Source organism: Callospermophilus lateralis, chromosome 13, assembly GCF_048772815.1.
Source record: "Callospermophilus lateralis isolate mCalLat2 chromosome 13, mCalLat2.hap1, whole genome shotgun sequence".
Lineage (NCBI taxonomy): Eukaryota > Metazoa > Chordata > Mammalia > Rodentia > Sciuridae > Callospermophilus > Callospermophilus lateralis.
Window position 1 is genome coordinate 23,770,459 of NC_135317.1, and position 25,899 is coordinate 23,796,357.

General features: G+C 37.3%; 1 protein-coding gene across 2 annotated transcripts; it reads left to right on the forward strand.

The window, feature by feature from the left end:
* The first annotated feature begins 1,147 nt into the window (after positions 1 to 1,147).
* Rbm17 (RNA binding motif protein 17) lies at positions 1,148 to 25,267 on the forward strand. Of its 2 annotated transcripts, XM_076831509.1 has the most exons (13): positions 1,148 to 1,334; positions 3,752 to 3,820; positions 6,614 to 6,751; positions 10,865 to 10,981; positions 15,006 to 15,172; positions 16,750 to 16,847; positions 18,668 to 18,724; positions 19,682 to 19,823; positions 22,701 to 22,864; positions 24,000 to 24,073; positions 24,529 to 24,627; positions 24,738 to 24,810; positions 24,977 to 25,267. In XM_076831509.1, exons 3-13 carry the CDS (start codon positions 6,629 to 6,631, stop codon positions 25,078 to 25,080), a joined length of 1,218 nt encoding a protein of 405 aa, XP_076687624.1. In that variant the 5' UTR covers positions 1,148 to 1,334; positions 3,752 to 3,820; positions 6,614 to 6,628; the 3' UTR covers positions 25,081 to 25,267. The 2 variants fall into 2 exon arrangements, with proteins under 2 accessions (XP_076687624.1, XP_076687623.1); XM_076831508.1 differs by lacking the exon at positions 3,752 to 3,820.
* The last annotated feature ends 632 nt before the right edge of the window (positions 25,268 to 25,899 follow it).

The window sequence follows — 25,899 nt, forward strand, 5'->3', positions numbered from 1 at the left end:
TTATCTGGCAGAAACTGGTATATCTTTCCCAGTCTTGTATTTTCAAAATTTCAGAATCACCTTTTTTGAGCACTGCCTTATATATGATATAGATTGGTGTTATGGTTTGTGCTCCAATCTGAAGTGAATTGCATTTTTGTAGTAGATAAACTTAGGTCCATTACATTTAGCCATGTGAGATTTTTCCTCTTACTTTTGTCATTTGTTTTGCCATGCATTATGTTTTGTAACTTTTCCAATTGTTCCATTATGTCACTTTGTTTTGCTATAGCTGCGTGCTTGTATGTTTTTGATCATCTAAAAGACTTGCATTTTTGTTCTGGGTTACCATTATTACATGGCCACAGGATGCCCTTAATCCTCTGTTTCTTTACATTGCCTATTACCTTCTGACTAATTTTCTTTTTCTATTTTCCCTCCCTTTCCTAAATCAACAAGTTTTAGTTGATTATATTGTGTTCCTTTGTACTCCGATACCTACCTAAATCTCTAAAATTTTATCTGTCAGCTTAAAATATTTTCTGCATTTATTTATTTTTTTTAAATTAATTTTTATTGTTGGTTGTTCAAAACATTACATAGTTCTTGATATAACATATTTCACACTTTGATTCAAGTGGGATATGAACTCCCATTTTTACCCCGTATACAGATTGCAGAATCACATCAACTGATGTGATTATTTTCTGCATTTAAAGATGTGAAAATTATATTCACACGAAGTCTCTTTTCTACTTCCCCCCACTTTTTGTAACTTACACAGTTTTAAGACTGCGACACTAATATTTACACTCTTTTCTGTAATGCTAATCTCGGTACTTTTCCATAGCCTTACACTTAGTTCAGTGCCCACGGCTATTCTTTTGCAGCATCTCGCCTATTGGAGATCTATTTTCAACTGTTGACCTGTAAACCAAGGGTTCTGAACGCCCTAGACCTTTTCTCCTCCTTCCCTCTGGTGTCACTGCCACGATCCGCAAATCTGATGGAATTTCGAAACCTTGCACCACAGTGACACCTCTTGGTAGAAGAGAAGGCCGGTAGAGGGGAGCGTGCGGTTCGATCCTCCAGCCGGCAGGGGGAAGTGTGACGGGAGTAGTGTGGCGAGGCAGCGCGGCGAGGCTCCCACGACGCAGGTGCAGGCGCAGGCGCAGATGCAGACGCGCTCTCCTGAGGCCCGCGCTCCTTCACCCTACGCCGCGGTCCGCCCCGCGGACTCAGCAGAGGTTGTGAGCGGCGGTGGGCTCCTACGGTCGGCGGGTTTCCGCGGTGTGCGGCCGGGCTCCGCGCAGCCGCCGCCGTGACCCATGGGCAGAGTCGGCCAGGCAGGCCGAGTAAGTCGCGCTCCGACGGTTCTGGCCGGGCGGCCTGACAGGACCGGGACCCGGGGCGGGTGCGCTTTCCCCGGCGGCGCGGGACTTGAGGTCGCGGCTTTAGGCCTCGGCATCAGGGGTGGGCGTATTTTGGCCCGGCGGCCGGATCCGCTGGCGGCCTCTCTGCGCCTCCGGGTGGGTCGCTGGCTTCCTGCGCGCCGCGTCCCGGCCCCCGACTCCCTCGCCCGCCGCCTCCACTGGCTCCGAGCTCCTCGGGCCTCGCCTCTTCCTCTCCTCGGGTCTCGCCTCTTCCTCTCCTCGGGTCTGTGTAGATCTCTTCAGGACTAACGAACGCGTCTTTCTCTTCGCGGGCCACGTCCTGACGAAGCCGCCAGTCACTGGACCCCAGTGACCTGGACCGCCCCCTCTGTGGCCTCGCACAGCCGTCCAGGGCTCAGGGAACGGAAGGAATCGAGTCGCTTCTCTCTGAGGGGCTGCAGATGTTGGCGTCTCTCGGGAAACCGGGGCGCGCTTGGACGCGGGAGGACAGTGGCGGCCGCGCCACCGCTGTGGCCCTGGTTTTAAAGCGGTGTTTTAGCGGTCACAGCCAGTGCTCCGACGGTTTTTGAGCATCCCTGGTCCCCACTGTGTGCTGCCACCAGGGGCTGCAGGTTGAATGAGTTCTGTCCCTGCTCTGGCGTCTGGTTTCTAAGATGAGGCTTGAAAACTCAGGCCTGTTGGTCTGAGGAATAGAGTGGGATCTAGAAAGGCTTCAGAGAGGAGGCGATGCGTATTTTGAAGCTTGGAAGTGTTTTGTTAAAAGGGCGAAGTGGGGGAAAGATCCCCTTCAGAGGAAATAAGAGCAGAAGTTAAGCACCGCAGGGCATTTTGGAAACTTCGGGTAAGGCAGAGAGAAGGATGAAGGTAGCCAGATCAGCTCATGGAGGACCTCAGAGGTTGATAGGGGAGCGCCTTTGAGTAAGGTCCGTTCTTATTGCTGGAGCCAGACATATGGATTGGGAATTAGGATTTCCTAGGTAAGGGCAAGATTCTGCATCTCCTCGAGTGGATGGCTAGATGAGCACTGTCTTCCTGCAACAGGTGGAGGGTGAAACCCAGTTACCTGTTTTTACTGGAAAAAAAGATTGCCGACATTTTGAGTGGAATAACGAGTTGTAGGAAATAGGAGGCAACATGTGGGTAACCCAAACAAATAACGTTTTATCTTTAGAGTTTAATAAGCGGCGTGCTGCATGCTGCACGGTTTAGGACAGAGAGTAGGTTGTGAGAGAAAAAATGAAAAAGTAAGACAAGATGTAAAAGAAACATGAACAGAGAAGAGCAGCTTTGATTGTGGGGTTCTGTGGAATCAAAGAGCCTTTGTAGAGAAATGTTGAGAAAATCCTTGTACATTCCTAAATGTAGCTTTGTATAAACTGGCATTTTTTCCATCTGGTTTGTTTTAATTACCTTCCAGCTTCTCCCTGCACATGAATTTTTCAGACCTCATTCCATCAATAACCCCTCAAATCCTGCACGATAGTAAATAGGAGGAGGCTGTTTTGTTACACACTCAAGTTATAGGTGACTCTTAGAGGTTTGTAGTACACTCAGGGCTGTTATTTTTGTAATAACAGAGCATCAGAGTAATAGGAAATACTAAAGTGTGACAAGTGTAGCAGAAGAAGAGTTATAGGAAAAATTGTTAAATTCTTTAAAAAGTAGTAAAAACTATACATGAGACAGATGCATGTTATAGTTGTATATTGGGTGAACATCAAAGTGAACCATGCTTCTTATATCCGTTTCTGTTTCTTTCTGTGTACATTTGCCATATTCTTCAGGCTTCATTGGTGCAAGTTCCATTTTATGCTTGAATATTTATTTAGTGATTAAAAAAAATTATTCTTACCAAGCCTACTCCTTTAGGTGTTCAGATCTAAGACCTGCACTCATTATTTAGTTGTATGGTAATGGTAATTTTCTCTCATTAATTTGTGTATACAGTTTAAGTTTTATTACACCAATTCTATTTACCTGTGTCCTTAGAAGGCAGATCTGTAGATCTTACTATTTCATGATAATCTGTTTTAATTGGCATATTCTATCCATTCTCTGAAACACTTACAAAATATTTATACAATGCTTACAGTGTTCCAGGCATGTTGATAAGCTGGAGATATAAATATGAAGAGTTAAAGAATCCCTACCTTTCAGGGATTCATTGTATAGGAAGAGACAGATGGGTGTAAACTATTAGGCAGCAAAATATACAAAAACTGCTGTTGTGAATACCTAGTTATATTCAAGGAAAACTAATTGTGGATAGTTAATTTTAATGTGGGGGTAGTAGTCACCAAAGACTTCTAAGATGTACTTGGAAAAAATAAGTAAGATGCTTCTGAGAAGATTTCTTCCATGTTCTTTTCTCCTGCCAGTTGGACATGTTTTGAAAAACACTTTGCAGCTTAAATGGAATCTTGAAAAGTCATTCGTGTTTAATTCTGGTAGGAACATGTTTATTGTTTCTTCTTTAAAAATTGAGACATACTTGAAAGATGAAGTGAACAACACTTAGTGCTGCCATAAACAAGAACTAAATAGCAGATATTTTAAAGAATTATAAAAATCAGCTACTTGTATTTATTTATATTTGATCTTGGCTTCTTACAGTATATCCAAATGTTAAGATGTTCTGCTTTTTATTCCTTAGTACTGGACTTCATGAAAAAAATATGTTATGTCATCTAAGTAATATTACATTAATTAGATTAAGTTTGGGTCTTGGTAGAGTCTTGTTAATGCACTTATATATCATTGGTTGCAGTGGGGAAAGTTAAAGTATGGTATATTCATAAATGCTTACTATATACACATCTTAAGAAATAGATGAACTCAATCTAAGTAAATAAACTTATATAAAAAAAAAAGAAAGCAAGGTAATAATGAGAACAGGATTCAGGGGAAAAACTATCACATAAATAGAATAGGGAGTTTTATGATAGAGTGTGTTTTTTTGTCCAGAAGTGTTTCTTTTGAAGAAATATTGAGAGATACATATCTAAAGTAGAGTTTGGTTTGGGTTGCTTTTTTTTTTTTTTTTTTTTTTGGTCATAACTTTGTGACTTTCCAGAAAGCATTACTGTTTATATTTGTTTTTCAGACTGCATTTGTCTTCTCTTGCCATTTCAAGAATAAAAAGGGGGTTGAGGTTGTGGCTTGGTGGTAGAACACTTGCCTCACACATGTGATTTTTGTGAGGTTTGATTCTCAGCCTCACATTAAGGAGGAAAAAAAAAGTCCATCAACAACTAGTAAAAATATTAAAAAAAAAAAAAAAAAGAATAAAAAGGAACATATGAGACCATGATTTGTTAGGCTTTAGTTTGGTAACCAAGTGAATAAAAAAGGCTCAAAAGATTAAGTTAGATGAAAGGTAAAGTCATTTTTGATGTAGGTTTGAGAAGTACAGTGGTAACGTTGGGCATTTGGTATTGTTTTTCCTTGCTCTGATCTGTGTGTCGTCGTGTGTCCGTCCCCCCCCCCCCCCCTTAAAGTTCAGGGATGTGTATCTATAAACAATGAGTTTTGAAATCTAGGTGAGCTGGAAGAAAAGCTGAAACAGAAGCCCAGAAGCCATTTGATGAAGTGATCTTCCTTCTGGCCAAAGTAATCTGGCCAGAAATCTCTAATGAGATGATTGGGAGGGCTTTGCAAGTAGAGAGTGCATTTGGCCTAATTACCTCTTCAGTGCTGGGTTAGACATTGATCTTGGTCTGGGAGTAGAGCAGTGGATGGGACACACTGGATTTTGATTTTCATGAAATAGTTTACAGTAGGATAGTTTAAAATAGGTTTAGAAATAGATCCCCAGGGGATTCCCTTTAAACCTTTCAAGGCATGATTGTATTTCAGCTATAGCTGCGAAGAGATGGAGTTCATTACTTCTTGATTTGGCCTTACTGCCTTAAGCCTAGTGTCACAGTATGACCAAACTTTGACTTTGGCTCTGAAAGCAGTGGGCCTGCCCTGTTGGGGATACTGCTGTCATCTGAGCTGGTGAATATAGGATAATCTATAGATTTGCCTCCATTTTTATCCCATATACTCTAATAAAGCCAGCTTCAACACTTCTTGTTTAAAAATTAAAATGGAGAAAGCTTGAGTAATTTCAGGGTTCACAAATGAAGAAATGAAAGAAACCTGGGGGGGAAAAAAGCAATTGTTTCTTAAAGTACTGATTTCATTCAGTAATGAGACCAGAAAAGCCATTCTGAGCCAGTAAAAGTTTATGTGCTCCTTGTTCCCCACCTAAAGCAATGTGGAACTAAGGTCAGAGAAGTCACTGGGGTAGCATCCCCTTAGAATATCTATAACGGGAGGTCTGAGAAATACAAATTCACCAAAAGGAAATGTTTGTCCTGAGTCAAACTCCAACAGGTGTGTGTGTGGTAGGGGAGTGTAAATGTACTGATAGCTACATTTAATATGTCTGGCCTGAAAAGGTTTAGCAAATGCTTAACCCTTACCATTTCTTTTCCTTTCTTTTTTAAAATTTATTTTAATTAGGTATATATGACAGCAGAATGAATTTTGATTCATTATACACAATTGCAGCACAACTTTACACTTCTATGGTTGTACACAATGTATAACCCTTACCATTTCTTGTTATTACTATGAATTTCTCTGTTTTGCAAGGGTATTGTATATTGCAACAATCTTATGTAGATTATTGTTATCTCTGGTTATGAGGAGGTCACAATATTTAAGATACAGTGCATCTACTCCCTCAGAAATCATAATGTACAAAATTAACAGCATTTGTGAAATGATCTGTCATCTTTTTCTTTTTTTTCTAGGAATGTGTTTTAATTTTTTTCCTTATTGTGCTAAACCAACTTGGTAGCTGGTCTTTTATATAAAGTTTCTACTTTTTGCCATTAACTTAAATGAAACTTAAAATATTGGCTGTATATTTAATAATGCCATGAATCTTGAACTTCCATCTTACCTCATTATATTCTGTAGAACTGAAGAATTTTACTCATGAATTACTTGACTACATGATCTAATAGAAAAAAATTAACTCTGCAGGACTGTTTGTGAAATATTGCATGAGTACAGTTTCATGTATTATTAGGAACCCAACCTTGGTGATATTAGGGGTCTTGGCCATTCTTGTTGAAGGACACTGGACCTTTTACCTCTAAAATTTCATGGCATTAATTGTTCATGAAAAGGTTCAAAATCTTTACTGTATTTTATGTTTTTTAATCTCCATACTGCTTCTCTTTCAGCATTAGACTAAAAAGATGTCCCTGTATGATGACCTGGGAGTAGAGACCAGTGACTCAAAAACAGAAGGCTGGTCCAAAAACTTTAAACTTCTGCAGTCTCAGCTTCAGGTGAAGAAAGCAGCTCTCACTCAAGCAAAGGTAAAAACAAGCCCAGAGAGGGAAATCAGAAGTCTGCAGAGCATGGTCCTCATTACAGTTAAAATAGTTTGGTTTAGAGTGTTCTGCTTTTTTATTGGATAAATAATATGAGATAGTCATGGGGAAGAGGTATGAAGTATTTAAGATCTCTTTGCTTTTCCTTATTCTTGGGAACTATTTCCTGGAATAAGAATGAAGAAAAATAGTGCTCTCAACTTTTTGGCACAGTGAGAGCACTATTTTGAGAGTTATTTAATAAATGCTGATTTTATAGCTATGATCCTGACATTTTGGTATTTTCTGGTTCTGGGCTGGGGCCTCAGGAGTGTGAATTCTTAAGTAGCATCCTTTTGGTTTGTTGGAGGTGCTTTAGAAGAAGCTCTAGAAAATAAGCTATTGTGTATACATCACTGGGGCTCACATGGTTATGAGTGTATCAGACATAAGTAGTCTGGATGGGAATTGCTTTATTTCCTGTTGTGTATGTGTAGCACATGGCAATATCCTTGAAATAATTAAACATTGAAAACACATATGTTAACTAGGTAGTTATTAAAATGTTATTTTTTTGTTGAATATTTTTAGGAATGAAAATGGTATTATGCTTTGCTTATTGTTTAAGGGTCCTTATGTTTCAGAGCACACATATTCCCTCTAATGGGGCTAATATCCGTCTTTAAGGGATAAAAAGATCTTGTTCTTTGTATTTATATTTGTGTATAAGAACAGATATAAATATTATACATAAATATGTAGCGTGTCTTTAGTTTTAAAATGTCACGGAGCAGGGAAAAACGTATTAAAAGTCTCCTTAAGGTGGGTGCATTAGAACATGCCTGTAATCCCAGTGATTCAGGAGGCTGAGACAGGAGGATCCAAAGTTTTGAGGCCAGCTTTAGCACTTGGAAAGGCCTTAAACAAGTTAGTGAAATCTCAGAATAAAAAAGACTAGGTGTGGCTCAGTGGTAAAGTGCCCCTGGGTTCAATCCCCAGTACCAAAAAAAACCCACACAAAATCTCTTCAACAGGGGAGGCAGTAGTGAAAGAAAAATTAGAAAAATTTTTGTAGGAGATACACACTGAAATAGTTACTGATAAAATTATTTCATATAGGATTTCCTTCAAAATAACTCAGTCTTGGGCAGAGGAGATAGGCCTGTAAAGGAAATAAAACTGAGTTGATTTTTAAAATTCTAATTATTTTTGTTTTTCATTTATCACAGCATCAGTAGACACACTGAAGTACTTATATTCGATTGTTCGGTATCACAGAGTAGGAGTAGGATACCCATAGTGGAAGCAGCACTGTCTTAAAATTTGTGTTTGTTTTGTCTGTTCTGTTGATTAGTTTTGTTGTCGTTTGTTTTTCCTCTAAATTTATCATTACCAGATTGAGGTATTTTGAAGTTAGGTTTTTTTTTCTCTTTTTTTTTAAATATATTTTTTTAGTTATAGTTGGATACGATATCTTTATTTTATTTTTATGTGGTGCTGAGGATTGAACCCAGGGCCTTGCACATGCTAGGCGAGCGCTCTGCCTCTGTGCCACAACTCCAGCCCCAAGTTTTTGGTTTTTTTTTAAACTGTGGATTAGACATAGGGGTACTTTACCGCTGAGGTATATCCCTGGTCCTTTTTATTTTTTATTTTGAAATAAGGTCTTGCTAAGTTGCTGAGGTTGTCCTTGAACTTTTCGATTCTCTTCCCACTACTGTTTTTTTGTTTTGTTTTTTGAAGAGACGTTTGTTTTTTAAAGCAAACTTTTTCATCGCAAGTGAAAGAAAGGTTAGCAAAACAGAGTTTTAAACATTTTAAAATCTCTTTAAATTTCATGTAAATTTTGCTTTGTACATAAGGAGCATAATTAAGGTTTTAGGTTATAATACCAATACCTTTTCATGTATTTCATTCTCCCCTCCCCCTTGTGGTATTGAGAATTGAACCTAAGGATACTCTGCCACTGAGCTACATTCCCCAGCTCTTTTTATTTTTTATTTTGAAGCAGGGTCTTGCTAGGCTGCCCACGCTGGCCTTGAACTTGTGCTCCTCCTGACTCTGCCTCCCAAGTAGCTGGAATTACAGGTGTGTGTCCCCACTTTGGCTAGTATATTTTATTCTTCAAAGTCTAATCTTTTTTGTGAAATGACTCCAACAGGAAATTTTAATATTTACTAACATAAACTTTATCTCTAAATAGATATAATTATTGAAATATCTTAATAGATGGTAGCAAAATAGGAAAGTAGAAGCCAACAAAAGATATAACTGGAGAGACTGAGTATAAAATACTTCTTGGAGGTTGGGGATGTAGTTCTTGTCTACATGCCCAAGTCACTGGGTTCAATCCCCAGTACCACTCCTCCCCTCCCCCCCAAAAAAAAATTTAAAAAAAACCCAACTTATTTATATAATTCATTTTTGCCAACCTAAAAGTTGACAGGTTTTGCACCTATTTTTTTAAATGGCAGATAATTTGTTTCTTCCTGCCCACTGTAATTCTTCCTTACTTTCTGTGTCTAGCAAGTCCCACCATTATTAACTCTTATACATGCACACAATTAAACAGAATAATTTGGTCTGTTTCGTTCCCTAGTACCTATGCTTTAAGAAATTGTTTTTATATGAAGTCTAAGCTCTCGGTGTATACCCACTTCAGTGTTTAACTTCAGTCTTTTTAATTTATATTTGTCTTTTTACTTCTCCAAGTATTTTAATGTCACAAATCTCTTTTGAGATTTGAGATTTCAAAAAGATTTTAATTGGTTAAAAAAAAAAACGTTGCTTGATAAATCATTTTTGCTTTCTAATATAAATTTTGAGATTACTATATGTATGGTTATTTTCTTGAAGGGAAGTTGAACTACATTGCATTGATTCTCAGGCTGTTTAATGAATTACTCAGTATTAGCTTAACCTAAGCAAATGTATAAAGGTATTTGATGGAGAAAAGTTTACCTGTAGCTAAAATATGGAACTGTGGTGTTTCATTTGTATCTCTTTTTTAAAATACATGCCAAATAGAAAGAAAAAAAGAAAGAAAGAAAAATCATGATCCTAATAATACCCCCTGTCAGTTAACTTTTGGTGTTCACTTTATGATTTACATATTTGATCATTGGATTACGTTTTGTTGCATATGAGTCACCACAACTCCCAGGTACCTGATAAACTGGTAGACAACATCATACACTATGTCTGCTGGTGTATTGCAGATGAAATACACTGTCCTCACTGTGAAGTGTTCTGAACTAAAAGCCTTATCCTGAACCAAATCAAACCTTTAATGTCCAGTTTTCAGGAACAGGGTGAAGAAGAATAAGTTAAACTAGATCGCTAAGAAGTTATTAGATCCAGATTATGCAGCATTTTAAAAGACAGTATCAGAGGAAAAAAAGGAAGGAGATGATGGTGGTAGTAACTACAGAAAAGAAGAACTGTTCTAAATCAAGACCTTTATAAATCAAACTAGTTTCATAAACTTTGATAGAATCCTGATTTTTTTGTTTTAAAAGAAGACACATATTATATATATAATTCAGCTTGGAAAGTCTGAATATGAATTGGATAGGAAATGATACAGAGGTATTATTGTGGTAAAAGTATTTTGGTTTTATGGGAGAATTTTCATAGTTTTGGGGAACAAGTTCATAGTAAAGAGCCACAAAATTAAGGTGTAATGTGCAGCAGATTTATCATCCTGTGGTTGAAAGAGCTTTCACATTTTTCACATGTAAATTTAAATCACCATGACCAAGTTTACTATAAACCTTTCAGAAAAACTGGAGGAAACCTGGTGTTTCTTAACAGACTGAAGAAAACAGTGTATGATTCCTGGGTGCTTGGCCACTCCTGTGATCCCAGCTACTCAGAAGCCTGAGGCTGGAGGATTTCAAGTTTGAGGCCAGCCTACACGACTAGCTAGACCCTGTCTCAAAATAAAATTAAAAAGAAAAAGTGTATGATATAGTAATGATTGACTAAAAAGGCTGTTGTTTTGAGATTATGATTTTCACATGTCTCAAAAAGTTTTGAGACCAGAAAAAACATGTTGCAAATAGTATGAATTTTATTTTGAAACTTCAGTGTACTTTTTCTTGTTTGTGATGGTTTTAGAGCCAGAGGACAAAACAAAGTACGGTCCTTGCCCCAGTCATTGATCTAAAGCGAGGTGGCTCATCAGATGACAGGCAAATTGTGGACACACCACCACATGTAGCAGCTGGCCTGAAGGTAAGCCCGTATACCCCTGTGTACCTGTGACCTTGATAACATTTTCCTGCTTTTCATATAATTTTGTTTTATATGTGTGTCACTCTTTAATAGATTGTCTGTTCAATAGGCCTTTAAATAATATTATTTCCAACTTAGTTTTTGCTTTTGTTTTCTCAATTTAAAAACATTTATCTATTTAAAATAGTTATAGAACAATTAGAAACTAGAGATATGCAAAAAATAAAAACAATTTTTCAGTCCTACCCTCCAGAAATTAAAAACTTTGAATTTCAGAATGTCTTTCTATTATATGGCTTCTCTGCATTCTTCTCTAATTTGCTTTTCTCACTTAATATGATCTGCATTCTCTTCTCTAACTTGCTTTTCTCACTTAGTGTGTTATGACTATTCATGAAATATAGGACTGTATGATCATTGTAATGGCTTCACTGTATTGCCTAATACGAATGTACTATAATTTGGATGAGTTGTTTCTAATTTTTCTGTCATCAACAGTGTTGGTGCTTATTGTTTTACTGTGGATTAAAATAAAGTGGTTTATTAAAATGAAGAGGTTTAAAGAAAAACACAAACTCTTCTACCACACCGACCTTTATTATCCCAGTGATTTTACGTAAGCTTAAAAACAAACAGACATGATGAGCTCTCTATAAGCTGGGTTAATAAGGATTAAAAAGGATAACTCAAAATTATTAAACTGGGCAATATAAAGTACAAAGAATTTAGTATAAACTGTAGTTAAAATATGTCCACTCTTTAGGTATATAGTTATCTTTCTACAGATGGCATTCAAATAATACAACTGGTAGTTTATAAACAGTCCTGTGCGTTGCACAAAATTGCTTGACAAAAAGTATTCAAAAGATTAATAATGGATAATGCTGTTATTGTTGACTTTTTCCAAGCAAAATACCCCTGCCATGGTCCCTGTGTCATGGTCCCTCTCCTCCTTCCTTCATTAGAAAGGGCCAATCAGACTGAGAGACACTGTCCTGGCTGCATGCTCGCTCGCTTGCTTGCTCTCTCGCTCTCTCGCTCTCTCCCGCTCTCCCCCTCTCCCGCTGTCCCGCTCTCCCTCCCCCCCCCCCCCCCCCCCCCCCCCCCCCCCCCCCCCCGCCAGGGTTTTTTGCCTCTTGCTTTCATTCTGCGATAGGTGGCAGCTTAGCTCTTGGTAACCTTTTCTGGCCACAGAAGCTGGTGCTGCTTCTGAGGGCTATAAGTCCCTCAAGAGGACAGATCCCTCCACCCTCAGTGGAAGTAGCTTTTTGCTGATTCTTAGTCATTTAACATTTCTTTTTCTCATAAATTTGATACCTATTTTTTTCTCACTATATCTAATAAAAAATTGGTTCATCATCTTTTTGTAATTCTAATTCTAACACCTATAATATTGTTTTCCACTACCACCCCACTTAATCAGAAGCATTTTTTTTCTTGTTACACAAGAGTTTTCATGAGTGATTTTTAATGGTAAAATATACTGATCAGGTGAATGTATCAGAATTTACACAAGTATATCCTAACTTGGGAATCATCTAGATCTACTTTTTCATTGTAATTACTTATATGTTAACACTTTAGTGAACTCTACAGAGAGCTTTTGCTGTGTTTATAGTTATTTTCTTTGGGTTGATTTCCTAAGGTGGCAATTAAGAGATCAGTTATTTCTATGGTTTATCAGTTATTTCAGTTTGTTTTAGGTCCAGCTTGTTTCTAACAGTAGTCGGTATCACCTACAATATATCAGTATTTTAATTTTACTACACTCTTCCCTCCCCAGTTTGGGGGTTTTCACATTTTAATGTTTTTTAATTGAGCAAGCTGCTTTATTTATTTGTTTTTTTTTTTAATTAAAAAAATTTTTAGTAGTTGGACACAATACCTTTATTTTTTTGTGGTGCTGAGGATCGAACCCACTGCTTTGCATGTGGTAGGCGAGCGCTATACTGCTGAACTACAACCCCAGTCCTGCTTTATTTAAAGCATTTGAAAAAGGGTGGTTTAAGTCAGGCTTGGTGATGCACACTGTAATCCTAGCTACTTGAGAAGCTGAGGCAAGAGAATTGCAAGTTTGAGGCCAGCCTTGGTAATTTAGTGAGACTTATCTCAAATTTTTATGGGGGTGGGGTCAATGAGTGATGGGAATGTTGCTTAGCGTTAGAGCATTTGCCTAGCATTTGTAAGGTCCTGGGTCAACCCACAGTACTTTCAGAGATGAGAGTGGGTCATTATTAAGCATAGCAGGGTTTATAATGTAAAAGTTGTTTCCCTGCAAATTTTGAAATGACCAAGAATCAACCTTCAGGTTGACAATTTGTTCTCTTGGGTACATTGTGATAGTAGTATTATATATATTGAGTGAGTGACTGTTAATTCACTCTCCAGTCTTAATGACTAAAAAGAAATTTCATTTATGTGCTTGTCTTTTGAAAACATCTTCTATTTGAATATGAATTTATGACTCCTTTGGGAGCCCCTTGTTAAATTTTCCAGTCATAGGCCCTAGATGGTGATTATGGTTATTTTCCTGATCACTTTTACCAGATTATAAAGGTTCCTAATTTTTAGTCATAAGGAAGTGGTTTGTGTTTGTTTTTAATGCAGAATGGCAAACCTCAATAGTATAGTACAGTAATAGTTAGATTTAGATCTGTTGATATTGAATACAAGCTATGTTGATCATATCACGTTTTTTAAAAATATTTTTAGTTGTAGATGATAACAACACCTTTATTTTATGTGTTTATTTTTATGTGGTACTAGGCAAGTGCTCTACCATTGAGCTGCAACCTCAGACCTCATATCAGTTTTGATCGCCAATACAAAATACGTTTTACATACAGTTTTCTTGGCTGTGATACTACTGGATAGTGTACTTTCTGAAAGAGGAAAGACTTGAACATTGACATTGACATTGACATTAATTCTAACCCGTGCTTATTCAAGGCCTCTGTGTAAACCAATGAAAGCAACTTATTTTTAGAGATAAGGAAGAGTTATGCTAAGAAAAGAACGACTGGAGTCTAAGGAAAGTTGTTGCATCTAAGCTCACAGAACACACATGTAGGTTGAAGCTACCCACCCATAGTAAAGTTTGTTTCAGTAGTGTGCTTTCTAGTCACTTGTGCCCTTCCTTTTGTTTTTACAATTTTTTAAGGCTACTCCTTTTTCCTCAAAGAACAGTCCAAGCTTCTAGAGAAAATACAAAATGCTGTCATATCTAATCTTAGTAGGCCTTAAAAATTTATGATGCTGTAAACAAAATTATGTCTGTGTCAAACTTGGTGCCTGAAATGCAGTGAGTTTTCTAGAGGATTTAGAGCAAGAGGATACTTTCTGAAATCGTGTTATTTCCATGTAAACAGAGTCTAAAGTTATTCTACTGAATGGTGACTTTAAGAATGATTGTTGTTTGTGAGTTTTTTTTAAAGTTATTCAATGCTTTTCATAAATAATTTCTTCTCCCTCCCCCACCTCCACCAATCCCATACTAGGGATTGAACCCAAGGATGCTTTACTACTGAGTAACAACTTTATTACTGAGTTCCCAGCCTTTTTTATTTTTTGTTTTGAGGCAGATTTCTGCTAAGTTGCCTGGGCTGGCCTTGAACTTATAAGTGTGCACCTCCTGGCAATAATATTTTTTTGCTTCGAAGAGCTAGTGTCTAAAATTTTAGTTAGTGATGTCTTACATAGGAGTTCCTGATAAATGCCATAGTCTATTATGAAAATAGTGCTAAATTAAGAGGTGGCATTCTCTATCAAGGTTCTGCTGCCACCTAGCTAGGTATGGTATTCTTAGGCATTTGTTTTCCCTTCTATAAAATTGTATTTGGGGCCTACATGATCTTTAGGGTCTCTTTTATCTCATTCTTGACCTTAAAATTCTTTACGGTAACTTTGAGATATAAATAGGATATTTACTTTGATATTTTTACCTTCCTCAGGACCCTGTTCCCAGTGACTTTGTAACTTTGAGATATAAATAGGATATTTACTTTGATATTTTTACCTTCCTCAGGACCCTGTTCCCAGTGGGTTTTCTGCAGGGGAAGTTCTAATTCCCTTAGCTGATGAATATGATCCTATGTTTCCTAATGATTATGAGAAAGTGGTGAAGCGCCAAAGAGAGGAACGACAGAGGCAGCGGGAGCTGGAAAGACAGAAGGAAATAGAAGAAAGGGAAAAGTAAGATTTCACTTGGATTTGAATAATTTGCTGTTGAAATGTTCATTACAATATTAATGAATGAACTATAGTCTTATCTCTAGGATTGAAGTTAGTTACCGTGGTTACCATGATTTGACTAATCAGCAGAAGGAATCACATTGTTTTTAAGAATTTGTTGTTATATCCCACCTTGATAGCAAACTATAGTAGTTCCTTTGGTGGTGGTGGGGGGGGCGGGGGGGGGGGACAATAATCGAGATTGAAGCCAGGACCTTGAGCTAAGGCACTCTACCACTGAGTTACACTCCATCCCAGTCCTTCCAACAGTTGTGGGGTTTTTTTTTTGTTGTTGTTGTTCTGTTCTTTTTAAAGTAGTGGATGGGCACAATACCTTTATTTTATGTATTTATTTATTTATTTAAAATTATTTATTTTTTAGTTGTAATTGGACAAAACACTTTTGTTTTATTTATTTATTTTTATGTGATCTGATGATTGAACCCAGGGCCTCGCACACACTAGGCAAGCGCTCTACTGCTGAGCCTACAACCCCAGCCCTATATGTATGTATTTTTATATGGTGTTGAGGACCGAACCCAGTGCATCACACGTGCTAGGCAAGTGCTCTACCACTGATCTACAACCCCAGCCCTTCAGCAGTTCTTTTATAAATGCTAAAAAACTAATGTATAAATTTTGGGTAAGTTAGAAAAATAAAAATCTGATTTTGAAGGATATTTTTCCCCTATGCTATGACTGCTAAAATTATAACTCTTTGAAATACTTAAATATTATTCTTTCTAGTTTTGAACCAGATGGAATTTTATTTTTCCCCCAGTACTGGGGATTATACCCAGGGCTTTGTGTGTGGGAAGCAATACTCTCCTGCTGACTATATCCCCTGCCCTCAGATGGAATTTTTTTAAACTTATATATCTTTTATTTATGTTTTTGAAAAGTATGGGTAAGTATTTGTATTTTTAATTTTTAATATCAAATTATTAATATATTAAATGCTAATATTTTGTTTCCCATTTGTTGGATCATGAGTAAATACATATTCTAGAGAATTAAAATTAATTAAGCTATGACTGTATTTATATGCTTTAAAAGTCAAGAAAACTTTCTTGCAAGTTATACTTATGTACCTATTTTTCCTTTGTTTTTTGCTTTGTTTTGTGTTGGTACCAGAGATGCCACCACTGAGCCATATCCCTAGCCCTTTTTATTTTTTATTTTGAGACGTGGTCTCACTAAGTTGCCTAGAGGACTCACTTAAGTTGCTGAGGCTGGCCTTGAACTTGTGATCCTCCTGCCTTGGCCTCCCCAGCTGCTGGGTTTACAGGCATGTGCCATTGCACCTGGCACCTATTAAGTTTTGTTCAGTTTATCTTTGAATTTTTCTCACTTTTTATACTTTTGCTACTTTAATCTTAATTGGTTGTTGTTCAACCCCACCTCACAAATTAGTAATTTATTGTGAAAGAGGTTTCAGATATTTTCTGGCCAAGAGGAAGTCAAGTTGACTTCATTCCAGCTTCATATCTCAAAATTGATTCATCCATGATAAGTATTGGTTTCCTTTGTTATCACAGGAGGCGTAAAGACAGACACGAAGCTAGTGGGTTTTCAAGGCGACCAGATCCAGATTCTGATGAAGATGAAGATTATGAGCGAGAAAGGAGGAAAAGAAGTAAGGCATGAACATAAATAATGTTTTAAATATGGCACAGTCCCTCTGTTTGCACACTTAATTTGATGAATTGTTCATTTGACATTGTTTCAGGTAATTTTTTTCTGTAGAATCCCAGCAGTCTACAATTGCATAACAGTTTCAGCTTTTATTGTTTTCTCATATATTACCTTTGGGCTTCACAAACTTTCTAACATTTATTTATTACTTTGAAAGTAGCATAAAATCTGTTCCTCTACTTTTCCTTATCTGCAGTGCAGTTATTTTGCCTCTTTTCTAAAGTCTAGTTGCAGTCCTTGTCAGCACTGAATCAAGACACCATCTCCAGAGCATGTTAGTAGCATGGATTTGAGGAAAACACTTGGTTTCTTGGAATGTTGCTTTCTTTTACTTGTCACCAGGGAGACAGGAATTAGCACAAGTGCTTTGTAAGGCCCCTTCCATCATTACGATTTTGTAAGCAGAATTGTAGTTGTATTTAAGATATATTCTTGGAGTTGGGGCTGGGGCTCAGTGGTAGTGCACTTACCTGGTATGTGTGAGGCACTGGGTTTGATTCTCAGCACCACATATAAATAAAACAAAGGTCTATCAACAATTAAAAAAATTTTTTAAAAAAAGATATATTCTTAACTACCAGCAGTATGTAAGGGGATTGAGAGAATGGAGATCTTAGCTTCTAAGTTCATGGTGTTTTGATTGCTGAGATTTCCTTGATTTAGTTGACTAGTTTGGTTGACAGATTTAAGTTTTTTTTTTTTTTTTAGTTGTCAATGGACCTTTATTTTGTTTATTTATATGAGGTGCTGAGAATCGAACCCAGTGCCTCACACATGCTAGGCAAGTGCTCTACCACTGAGATACAACCCCAGCTCCCCAGATTTAAATGTAAATGAGGGATTTGACATCTTTTATTTGTATACTAGATAGGAGGCGCTGTTCTAAATACTTTTGTAGATAATCTCCTTTAACTCTTGTGTTCATGCAGAATACTTTTGTAGCCAATTTTAATTTGTATTTTAAAAAATTATTTCATTAATGGTTAAGCCATATGCATTATATATAGTTTATCCCTAATAAAAATTTCTTATACTCTCCATTTGTGTCCTTTGATTGACAGATGGCAAATGGAAATAATCTCTCTTATCTTTTGATTCTTTTGTATCTACATTTTCCATCCAGAAAACACAAGCAGGAATAGTGACTATATCTAACAGGTTTTTCAGGAACCAGGATCCACACTTCCAAATAGATGCTCTGATAGATTCACTCTGATTATTTTCTCATCTGTAAACTGGAAACACCTGTTTCCAAGGGTTATAAAGCCTAGATGAGCTCATGTATATGCTAGTCATGTATGTGTGTCTTGTTACACAAGTGATAAGTTATGTTACTTTGAGTTATTCTCTTTAAGTAACTACTCATTCTCTGGATTGTGTAGTTTTGCCTAAAAATTCACTTGGCAGTTACATTCTGGGACTCTTGAGTGTCTTTTGAAAAAAACAAAACAATTTTGTTTCTCTAGGTGTTGCCAATTTTTATGTGGTGCTGAGGATCGAACCCAGTGCCTCATGTGTGCCAAGCAAGCGCTCTATCACTCAGCCCCAACACCAGCACCAGTTTTCTGTATTTTTCATCTTATCTTTAGATGTTTAATCTTAAAGTAGATATTAGAAGGAGGGATGAAGTCGCAGCTCTTTTCTGCTTCTGGGAGTATGGTATGGGTGGATAATATGACAGTTGAATTGTGTCACAGTTCTTGGGATTCTGGCATCTGAAATGTTTTCCCTCCTTTGATCACTACATTTATGTTTTTCCAGGTATGGGAGGAGCTGCCATCGCCCCACCTACTTCTCTTGTAGAAAAAGACAAAGAGCGTATGTAGATCCTTTTCTCCCCCACTCCCCACCCCCCAATACAAATTTTTAACCCAGTTGTGGGAAATCTTAAGCTTGAAACCCTCAGTTTCCTGAATTTAGAGCAGAACAACCTGCACACTATTCCCCTAGCTCTGACCTTGGAGGCTGCAGTGGTTTGGGGCTGTTGCTCCCTTACATCCCTGATACTTAAGCCTTTTTAATACTAAGCTCTGAGGCTTAAATTTTTATAGAGTAGAATCCATTTTTTTAATCAATTTTTTTCCCCAAGATTCACGTTAGGTTCATTTGGAGTTGAGTATATTCATGACCTTCCACAAGAGGGCAGTGCCTTCCTTTGTTGATCTCCCCCCAATCCCCATTGTTTCAGAACAGGTGTGTGTCCTTTTTGATACCTTGCCAAAACATGCCCTCCCACCGCTTATTCTCCCACTGAGCTATCCAGAATTTGGGGGTTAGTAGTAGGTTTTTAAATATCATGTTGACCATTTCCCCATGCTCTGGGTTGGGCCATACTCAAGCTGTCATAAGAAAAAATAATTATCCATGGTATTTTTAAATACCTGTTGCACTATTAAAATATCATTAAATATCTATTATGTGAAAATAACTGACATACAGTAAACCCCAGTTGAAAACAATCTCTGGGAATGAGGCCAGGCATCTGGGTAGTTTAAAGCTTCCTTTTGATTCTAATGTGTAATGAGGGTTGAAAACCACTGCTCCAGTGTATGGTCCCTGACTCAAACAGCTTTATGATCTGTGAAACTAATGAGATAATAAGTTGGAGTCTTAAGACAGGTACACAGATGCTAATAGAGACTATAAATTGAGAGTTTTTTCTTGTGATAAACAAAAATGTTGGCTAAATCATTTCAAGATAATTAACTGATACAAGTACAGTTTCACATAGTTTTGGTAGTATTTTTGTGAACCTACTTTATTTTTCCCCAATAGTACCCCGAGATTTTCCTTATGAAGAGGACTCAAGACCTCGATCACAGTCTTCCAAAGCTGCTATTCCTCCACCAGTATATGAGGAACAGGATAGACCAAGATCTCCAACCGGGCCTAGCAACTCTTTCCTTGCTAACATGGGGTATTGGTTTAAGTGTTTTCATTTAAGAAAGTGTAAAAATTGTTTGAGAAACAGTGTAAAATAATGTTGGGGCCGGGTGCAGTGTCGCATGCCTGTAATCCCAGCAGCTTGGAGGCTGAGGCAGGAGGTTTTTAAAAAAAAAAAAATCAATTTTACAAAGCAAATTCAAAGCCAACTTAAGCAAAAGTGAGGCGCTAAGCATCCCAGTGAGACCCTGCCATTCTGGTTTATAGGAAAAATTTTGGGTGTGTTCAGTCACATAAGTGCCTTGGTCAAGGATTAGTGTTCAAGTTATGTGAAGTACATTTCAAGATAGTACAGTTTTCTCCAAAACAGCTAATACAAGTTTTGATTGATTTAGATGTTATCATTATAAGTTTCTGATAATTTCTTATGTCCATTTTTATAACATTTGCAAAAAAAAAAAAAGTGATTTAGAGCTTTCTTCAGTTATCTGTAAAGGGTAAGTGACATCTTCTTTCCTGACAAAATAGGTCATTTGTGGTAAGGTCATGGTTATATACTATTGACTTAAAACCTTGGTCTAAGTCAGTGGTATAATGTTTGCTTAGCATGCGTGAGGTCCTGGTTTGTGGGTGGGGATGGTGGAGCAAAAATTGGACGTTTGTTTGCCAGGGTCTAAAAATCAGTTTAAGGTTGGTATTCAGATGAGATTTATGAATTTTCTTAAAAATATCTTTTAGCTTTTGATAGACCTTTATTTTATTTGCTTATTTATATGTGGTGCTAGGAATCGAACCCAGTGCCTTACACATAGAAGGCAAGTGCTCTACTGTGAAGCTACATCTCCAGCCCCAAGAATTATGATTTTTTTTTTTTTGACCCTGCTGGATTTGGCATTTCAGATAAGAGAATCTTTTATATTATTTACTCTGATGCTGTGAAGGGGCTATGAAGCAGTGTCACTGAGGTCTTTGTTTGTGTTGTTTGACAGGATGCTGCCTGTAATAGAAATGCTACTAATGAGACAGTCAAGTATGATAATCACAGTGAGCCACTGTACCTCTTTGCATCTGCTTTGGTTCTCAAAACCCTCAGGTAGCTGCTGAGTTAAAGTAGATGACTGGCATTTGTGCATCTCAGGAGCATTTTGAATTCCTGAGTTTCTTTGTGTTCTATATCCTAGACCTGCGCAGTTCTATGTGGTCACTATTAGCCATAAGTGGTTACCAAATTAGTTTGAAAAACAAACACTTAAACTTTAGTTCTTCAGTCACAGTAGTCTTATTTCAAGTGTTCAGTAATGATTAATGGTTGCTGTATTTGACAGAGTAGATGCAGAACATTGCCATTACTGGTGTAAGTTTAATTCCCTTTTAAACAAGTGTTAACTTATTTAATATTTAAATTATATTAAGAAACATGCAGTGTGGCGGGTGCAATGGCATATACCTATATAACTCCAGCAACCTGGGGAGCTGAGGCAGGAGGATTGCAAGTTCAAGGCAAGCCTGGGCAGTTCAGTGAGACCCTGTCTTAAAATAAAAACAACAAAGACTAGGGATGTAGGTCAATAGTTGAGCATCCCTAGGGTCAATCACAGTACCCCTCTCTGCCTCCCCAAAAAGAAAGAAACATGCAGAGTGGATGGGGCACAATGGTACATGGGCACCCAGTTACTTGGGAGCCTAAGGAGAATTCCAAGTTCCAGGCCAACCTGGGTGACTTAGAACCTATCTCAAAAAGGACTAGGGATATAGCTTAGTGGTAGAGTGGCATATGTGAAGCCGTGGATTCATTCCCTCGTGCTGCCAAAAAGAAAGTAAGTAAGTTCCTTCTTTTTTCTTTTTCTCTTTCTTTCTTTCTTTTCTTTTTTTTTCTTTTTTACCCCCTTGGAATAGCTTGTTCAAAAGACAATCTAAAAAGAACTAAATACATAAAAAGGTAGGTATAATTCTAGTGGAAGCAAGGTTTTGTGATTCAAGCCTAAGCAGCAGTCTTAGTTGGGAAGTGCCCTTGAGACCACCAGGCACCTCACAGTGGAAGGTGAAAGGTTTTAGGCTGTTTAGCCCTATTTACTTCTTATTTTGAGACAGGATCTTGCTAAGTTGCTGAAGTTGGTCTCAAACCTGTGATTCTTGTGCCTCAGCCCCCCAAGGGATTTGGGGGTTAGTAGTAGGTTTTTAAATATCATGTTGACCATTTCCCCGTGCTCTGGGTTGGGCCATACCTAATCTGTCATAAGAAAATATAATTATCCAGTAGATGATCTCATAAGGGTTCTTTCATTTATAAAAAAATCTTTCATTGGAAATATACTGTTATTTAGAAAAATATAGTTATCTTCATTATCTGAAATTTCATATTTATATTTTTACAGACCACTGTTTTAAGTAAGTCTAGTTATAGGATATGTAGCAGTACAGATCCAGGAACACATAAGAAGTCTAGTGTTTTTTAACAGGAGTACTAGAGAAACTAGCATTTCCCCGAGAGTTAACCAAAGGTTATCCTGGATTCCTGGATTACACTTACATTTCTTTCTTGTCTTTTTTTTTTTTTTTTTTTTTTGGTACTGGGTATTAAACTCACAAGTAATTGACCACTTAGCCACGTTGCCAGCCCTATTTTGTATTTTATTTAGATATAGGGTCTCACTAAGTTGCTTACGCCTCATCCTCCTGAGCCACTGGGATTATAGGTGTTACCACACCCAGCTTGTATTTCTTTGATCTAAACAGCTTCCATCTAAACAGCTTCCATCTGAAGGCCTACCCATTGTTAATTGTATGTGACCTCATCAGGACCTTTGCGGAATTTATACTTTCTCTCTCCAGGAGATTATTGTGGTGTCCAACTTATACTATAGTTGACAATATCTACTGTAAGGATCCTTATCCATTTTCCCCCTCCTAGTGGCACAGTAGCACATAAGATCATGCAGAAGTATGGCTTCCGGGAAGGCCAGGGTCTGGGGAAGCACGAGCAGGGGCTGAGCACTGCATTGTCAGTGGAGAAGACCAGCAAGCGGGGCGGCAAGATCATTGTGGGTGATGCCACGGAGAAGGGCGAGTCTCAGGGTAAGTTCACAGAGAAGCCTCGATCCTTCAACCCAGAGGGAGAGATCAACCCTCCCTTCTGGCAAAAATATGATAATTTGTGAATGATGCACTTCTACTTCTGTTTGGGAAGGCAAGAATCTTGAGAATGATCTTCGTTTTTCAGAATAGAGGTAGAGAAAATAAGTTCATACCTACCTTGAGTAGACAGAGTCCTTTTAACTTGATAAAATATTTGTTTTCATAGCATGTAGATTAGAGACATGCTCATTTTATCAGGGATTATATGTGCTCTACCTCCATCTTCTTAATAGCTCTTTTTTTTTCCCTGTCTTTTCATTATAGATGTAGTTGCTCATTTTCTTAGAGATTATTTGCTCTATAAGATCTTATATTACTTTGTAGTCTGTTCTAATTGGTGTTTTTATTTTCATTTGATTCTTATAGTCAGGTTTTGTTTTTTTGTTTTTTGTGTTTTGTTTTTTGGGTTTTTTTTAGTTTAGTTTTTGGTGGACACAACATCTTTGTTTGTATGTGGTGCTGAGGATCGAACCCGGGCCACACGCATGCCAGGCGAGCGCGCTACTGCTTGAGCCACATCCCCAACCCCTTATAGTCAGTTTTATACTGAGAACATTTGGGAATGAGAAAAACATAGCATTTTAAGTAAAAAATTGAGTTGATTTTGAGTTAACTTAGCTGAATTCCCTTTTCTAAAATAGGAAAAAACACTTCTGGTAGCTCTATTGCATAGCTTATATAGGAAGCAGCCAGTCAGTGTAATTGTTAGTACCAAAAGCCAACAATTATCCCAATTTGTGATAATATCTGAATTAGCAAGTGGCTAGATAATTAACTGCTTATTGTCCTAGGCTAGTGATCTTGGACTTTTAACTCCAAGGTAAAACTCACCAGTAAGGGTTGTAATCCATATGCTCTGTCAGCACTTCAGAAAGAGCACAAAATTTCAGGTAATGGTAGACGCTAGAAACTTCCAGAAAATATTATGAAAGCATACCAAAGCAAAGCAAATGTTTTGTAGCAGAGACTGATTGCATAGATGCTTGTATGTCTTAGTGACATAAATAATGGAGATTGCTGTTGGAATTAGTCATTATAATAGTTCTATAACATGTCTCACGATGTTTTGATACAGATGCATCCAAGAAGTCAGATTCAAATCCATTAACTGAAATACTTAAGTGTCCTACTAAAGTGGTCCTACTGAGGGTAAGAAGCAAAAGAAAGGAACCCCTGTCTACCTTGATTTTTGTGTCACCCTATTCTACTCTATCCCATGTGCTTTCACCTCTACCAATATAAAAGTTAAAAATGAAACTGAAAATAATACTTTTGCAAATAATGCCTTTGGGAATCCCATATAAGACTGATTTTTAGATTCGTTTCTTAGCTAAATACAGTGTTTGAGACATCAGTGACCAATTACTTTAAAATACTTGAAATTGCTAGAACTTCCACTTAGTTCATACATTTTGGTATGATGTAACTTTTCAAAGCCTAATGTTTGTGTAAAGGAATGCCATCTTTTGGGTGCTTGAAGGATAGATTTTTATTGTGTCATTTGGGATTAAGAACAGTTGACCCTGAAAAATATTCTTGATTATGAAACTGTTACATATTCGTAAATTATACTTGTTAGTTGATTTTTGTTTGTTTGTTTATAGAACATGGTTGGTGCAGGAGAGGTAGATGAAGACTTGGAAGTTGAAACCAAGGAAGAATGTGAAAAATATGGCAAAGTTGGAAAATGTGTGATATTTGAAGTAAGAGGGTTTTGGGTTTTTTTGTTGTTGTTGTTATTGTTGGTAATATCTCAACACAAGTAATATCTCAATTGATAACTTTACTTATTGTACTTTAATTTCTTTTCCAGATTCCTGGTGCCCCTGATGATGAAGCAGTACGAATATTTCTAGAATTTGAGAGAGTGGAATCGGCAATTAAAGGTAAACAGCATAGCTAAATATTAAAGAATTTTTAAAAGTTGAATTTGTGACCCTAATCATTATAATTAAAGTTGTTATTTGTTTATTTTAAAGTTATTGTTTAAAGTTAATGCATTGTCTTATTGGATACCTGTATTAATTGACTGTCTTTTTGTTTGCCTTTTAGCTGTTGTTGATCTGAATGGGAGGTATTTTGGTGGAAGGGTGGTAAAAGCATGTTTCTACAATTTGGATAAATTCAGGGTCTTGGATTTGGCGGAACAAGTTTGATTTTAAAAACTAGAGTCATCTCTGATGATCCCTAAATGAGCTTCAGACTGAGCAAAGACAGAAAAAGGCAATGGCCTCTGTGGCTGTTGAATACTGAGACTCTTGGAAGGACTTCTAAGATATATGTTGATTGATTTCTTTTTTATTTTGTGATTTTTTTAATATAGTATAAAAATACTTTTAAAAATTCTTGTGTGCTTCTCTTTTTTTATTGCTAACTTCTGGGTTGATTCTCTTCTTGATTGGGATTTCATGGTAATTCTCAATTGCTTCAATGATGATGCAGCACTTATATTTAAAAAAAAAAAAATCTAGAAAGTATTGGGACTTGGGATTTGTATTAAATTATCCCTTTTCTCTCCCTCTCCCTTTCCCCCGCCCCTTTTAATAAAGCCTGCAAGTTACTAGACTGTAGCTTCATAAATTCTATTATGAAGTATCATCTTGGCAACCTGCCAAAGGTAAAAATGTCTGTTTTCTCCTACAAATTCTTAGTGACTCCAAGAAAAACTCTTTGCAGCCTGAACTAAGGTTAAAGAATAGTTCAGATCCTACCATGAATCATTTGTGGTTAAGCTAAGTTAGAATGTAGAGTTCATGATGGGTTTATGAAGTATGCAGGTATGGAAATCAGGAGTTCAATTTCTATTCATATTGAATTCCTGCAAGAGAAGAGAGGACTGGAGAGGTTGCTGCTTGTGTCCTAGTCTAGGGGTTTATATAGCACTTGAGTCAACACTATTAGTCCAGATTTATGCTGTTCAGCATTTGGGAAAGTACCAGTGCTATTGGTACTTTTGAACATGGACTTATATTCAG

Bases quoted from the DNA above. Each gene is read 5' to 3' on its own strand.
- Rbm17 (XM_076831509.1), top strand. From the start codon at position 6,629: ATGTCCCTGTATGATGACCTGGGAGTAGAGACCAGTGACTCAAAAACA. The intron at 10,982-15,005 runs GTAAGCCCGTAT...TACCTTCCTCAG, and splicing joins ATGTAGCAGCTGGCCTGAAG to GACCCTGTTCCCAGTGGGTT. The intron at 19,824-22,700 runs GTATTGGTTTAA...TCCCCCTCCTAG, and splicing joins TCTTTCCTTGCTAACATGGG to TGGCACAGTAGCACATAAGA.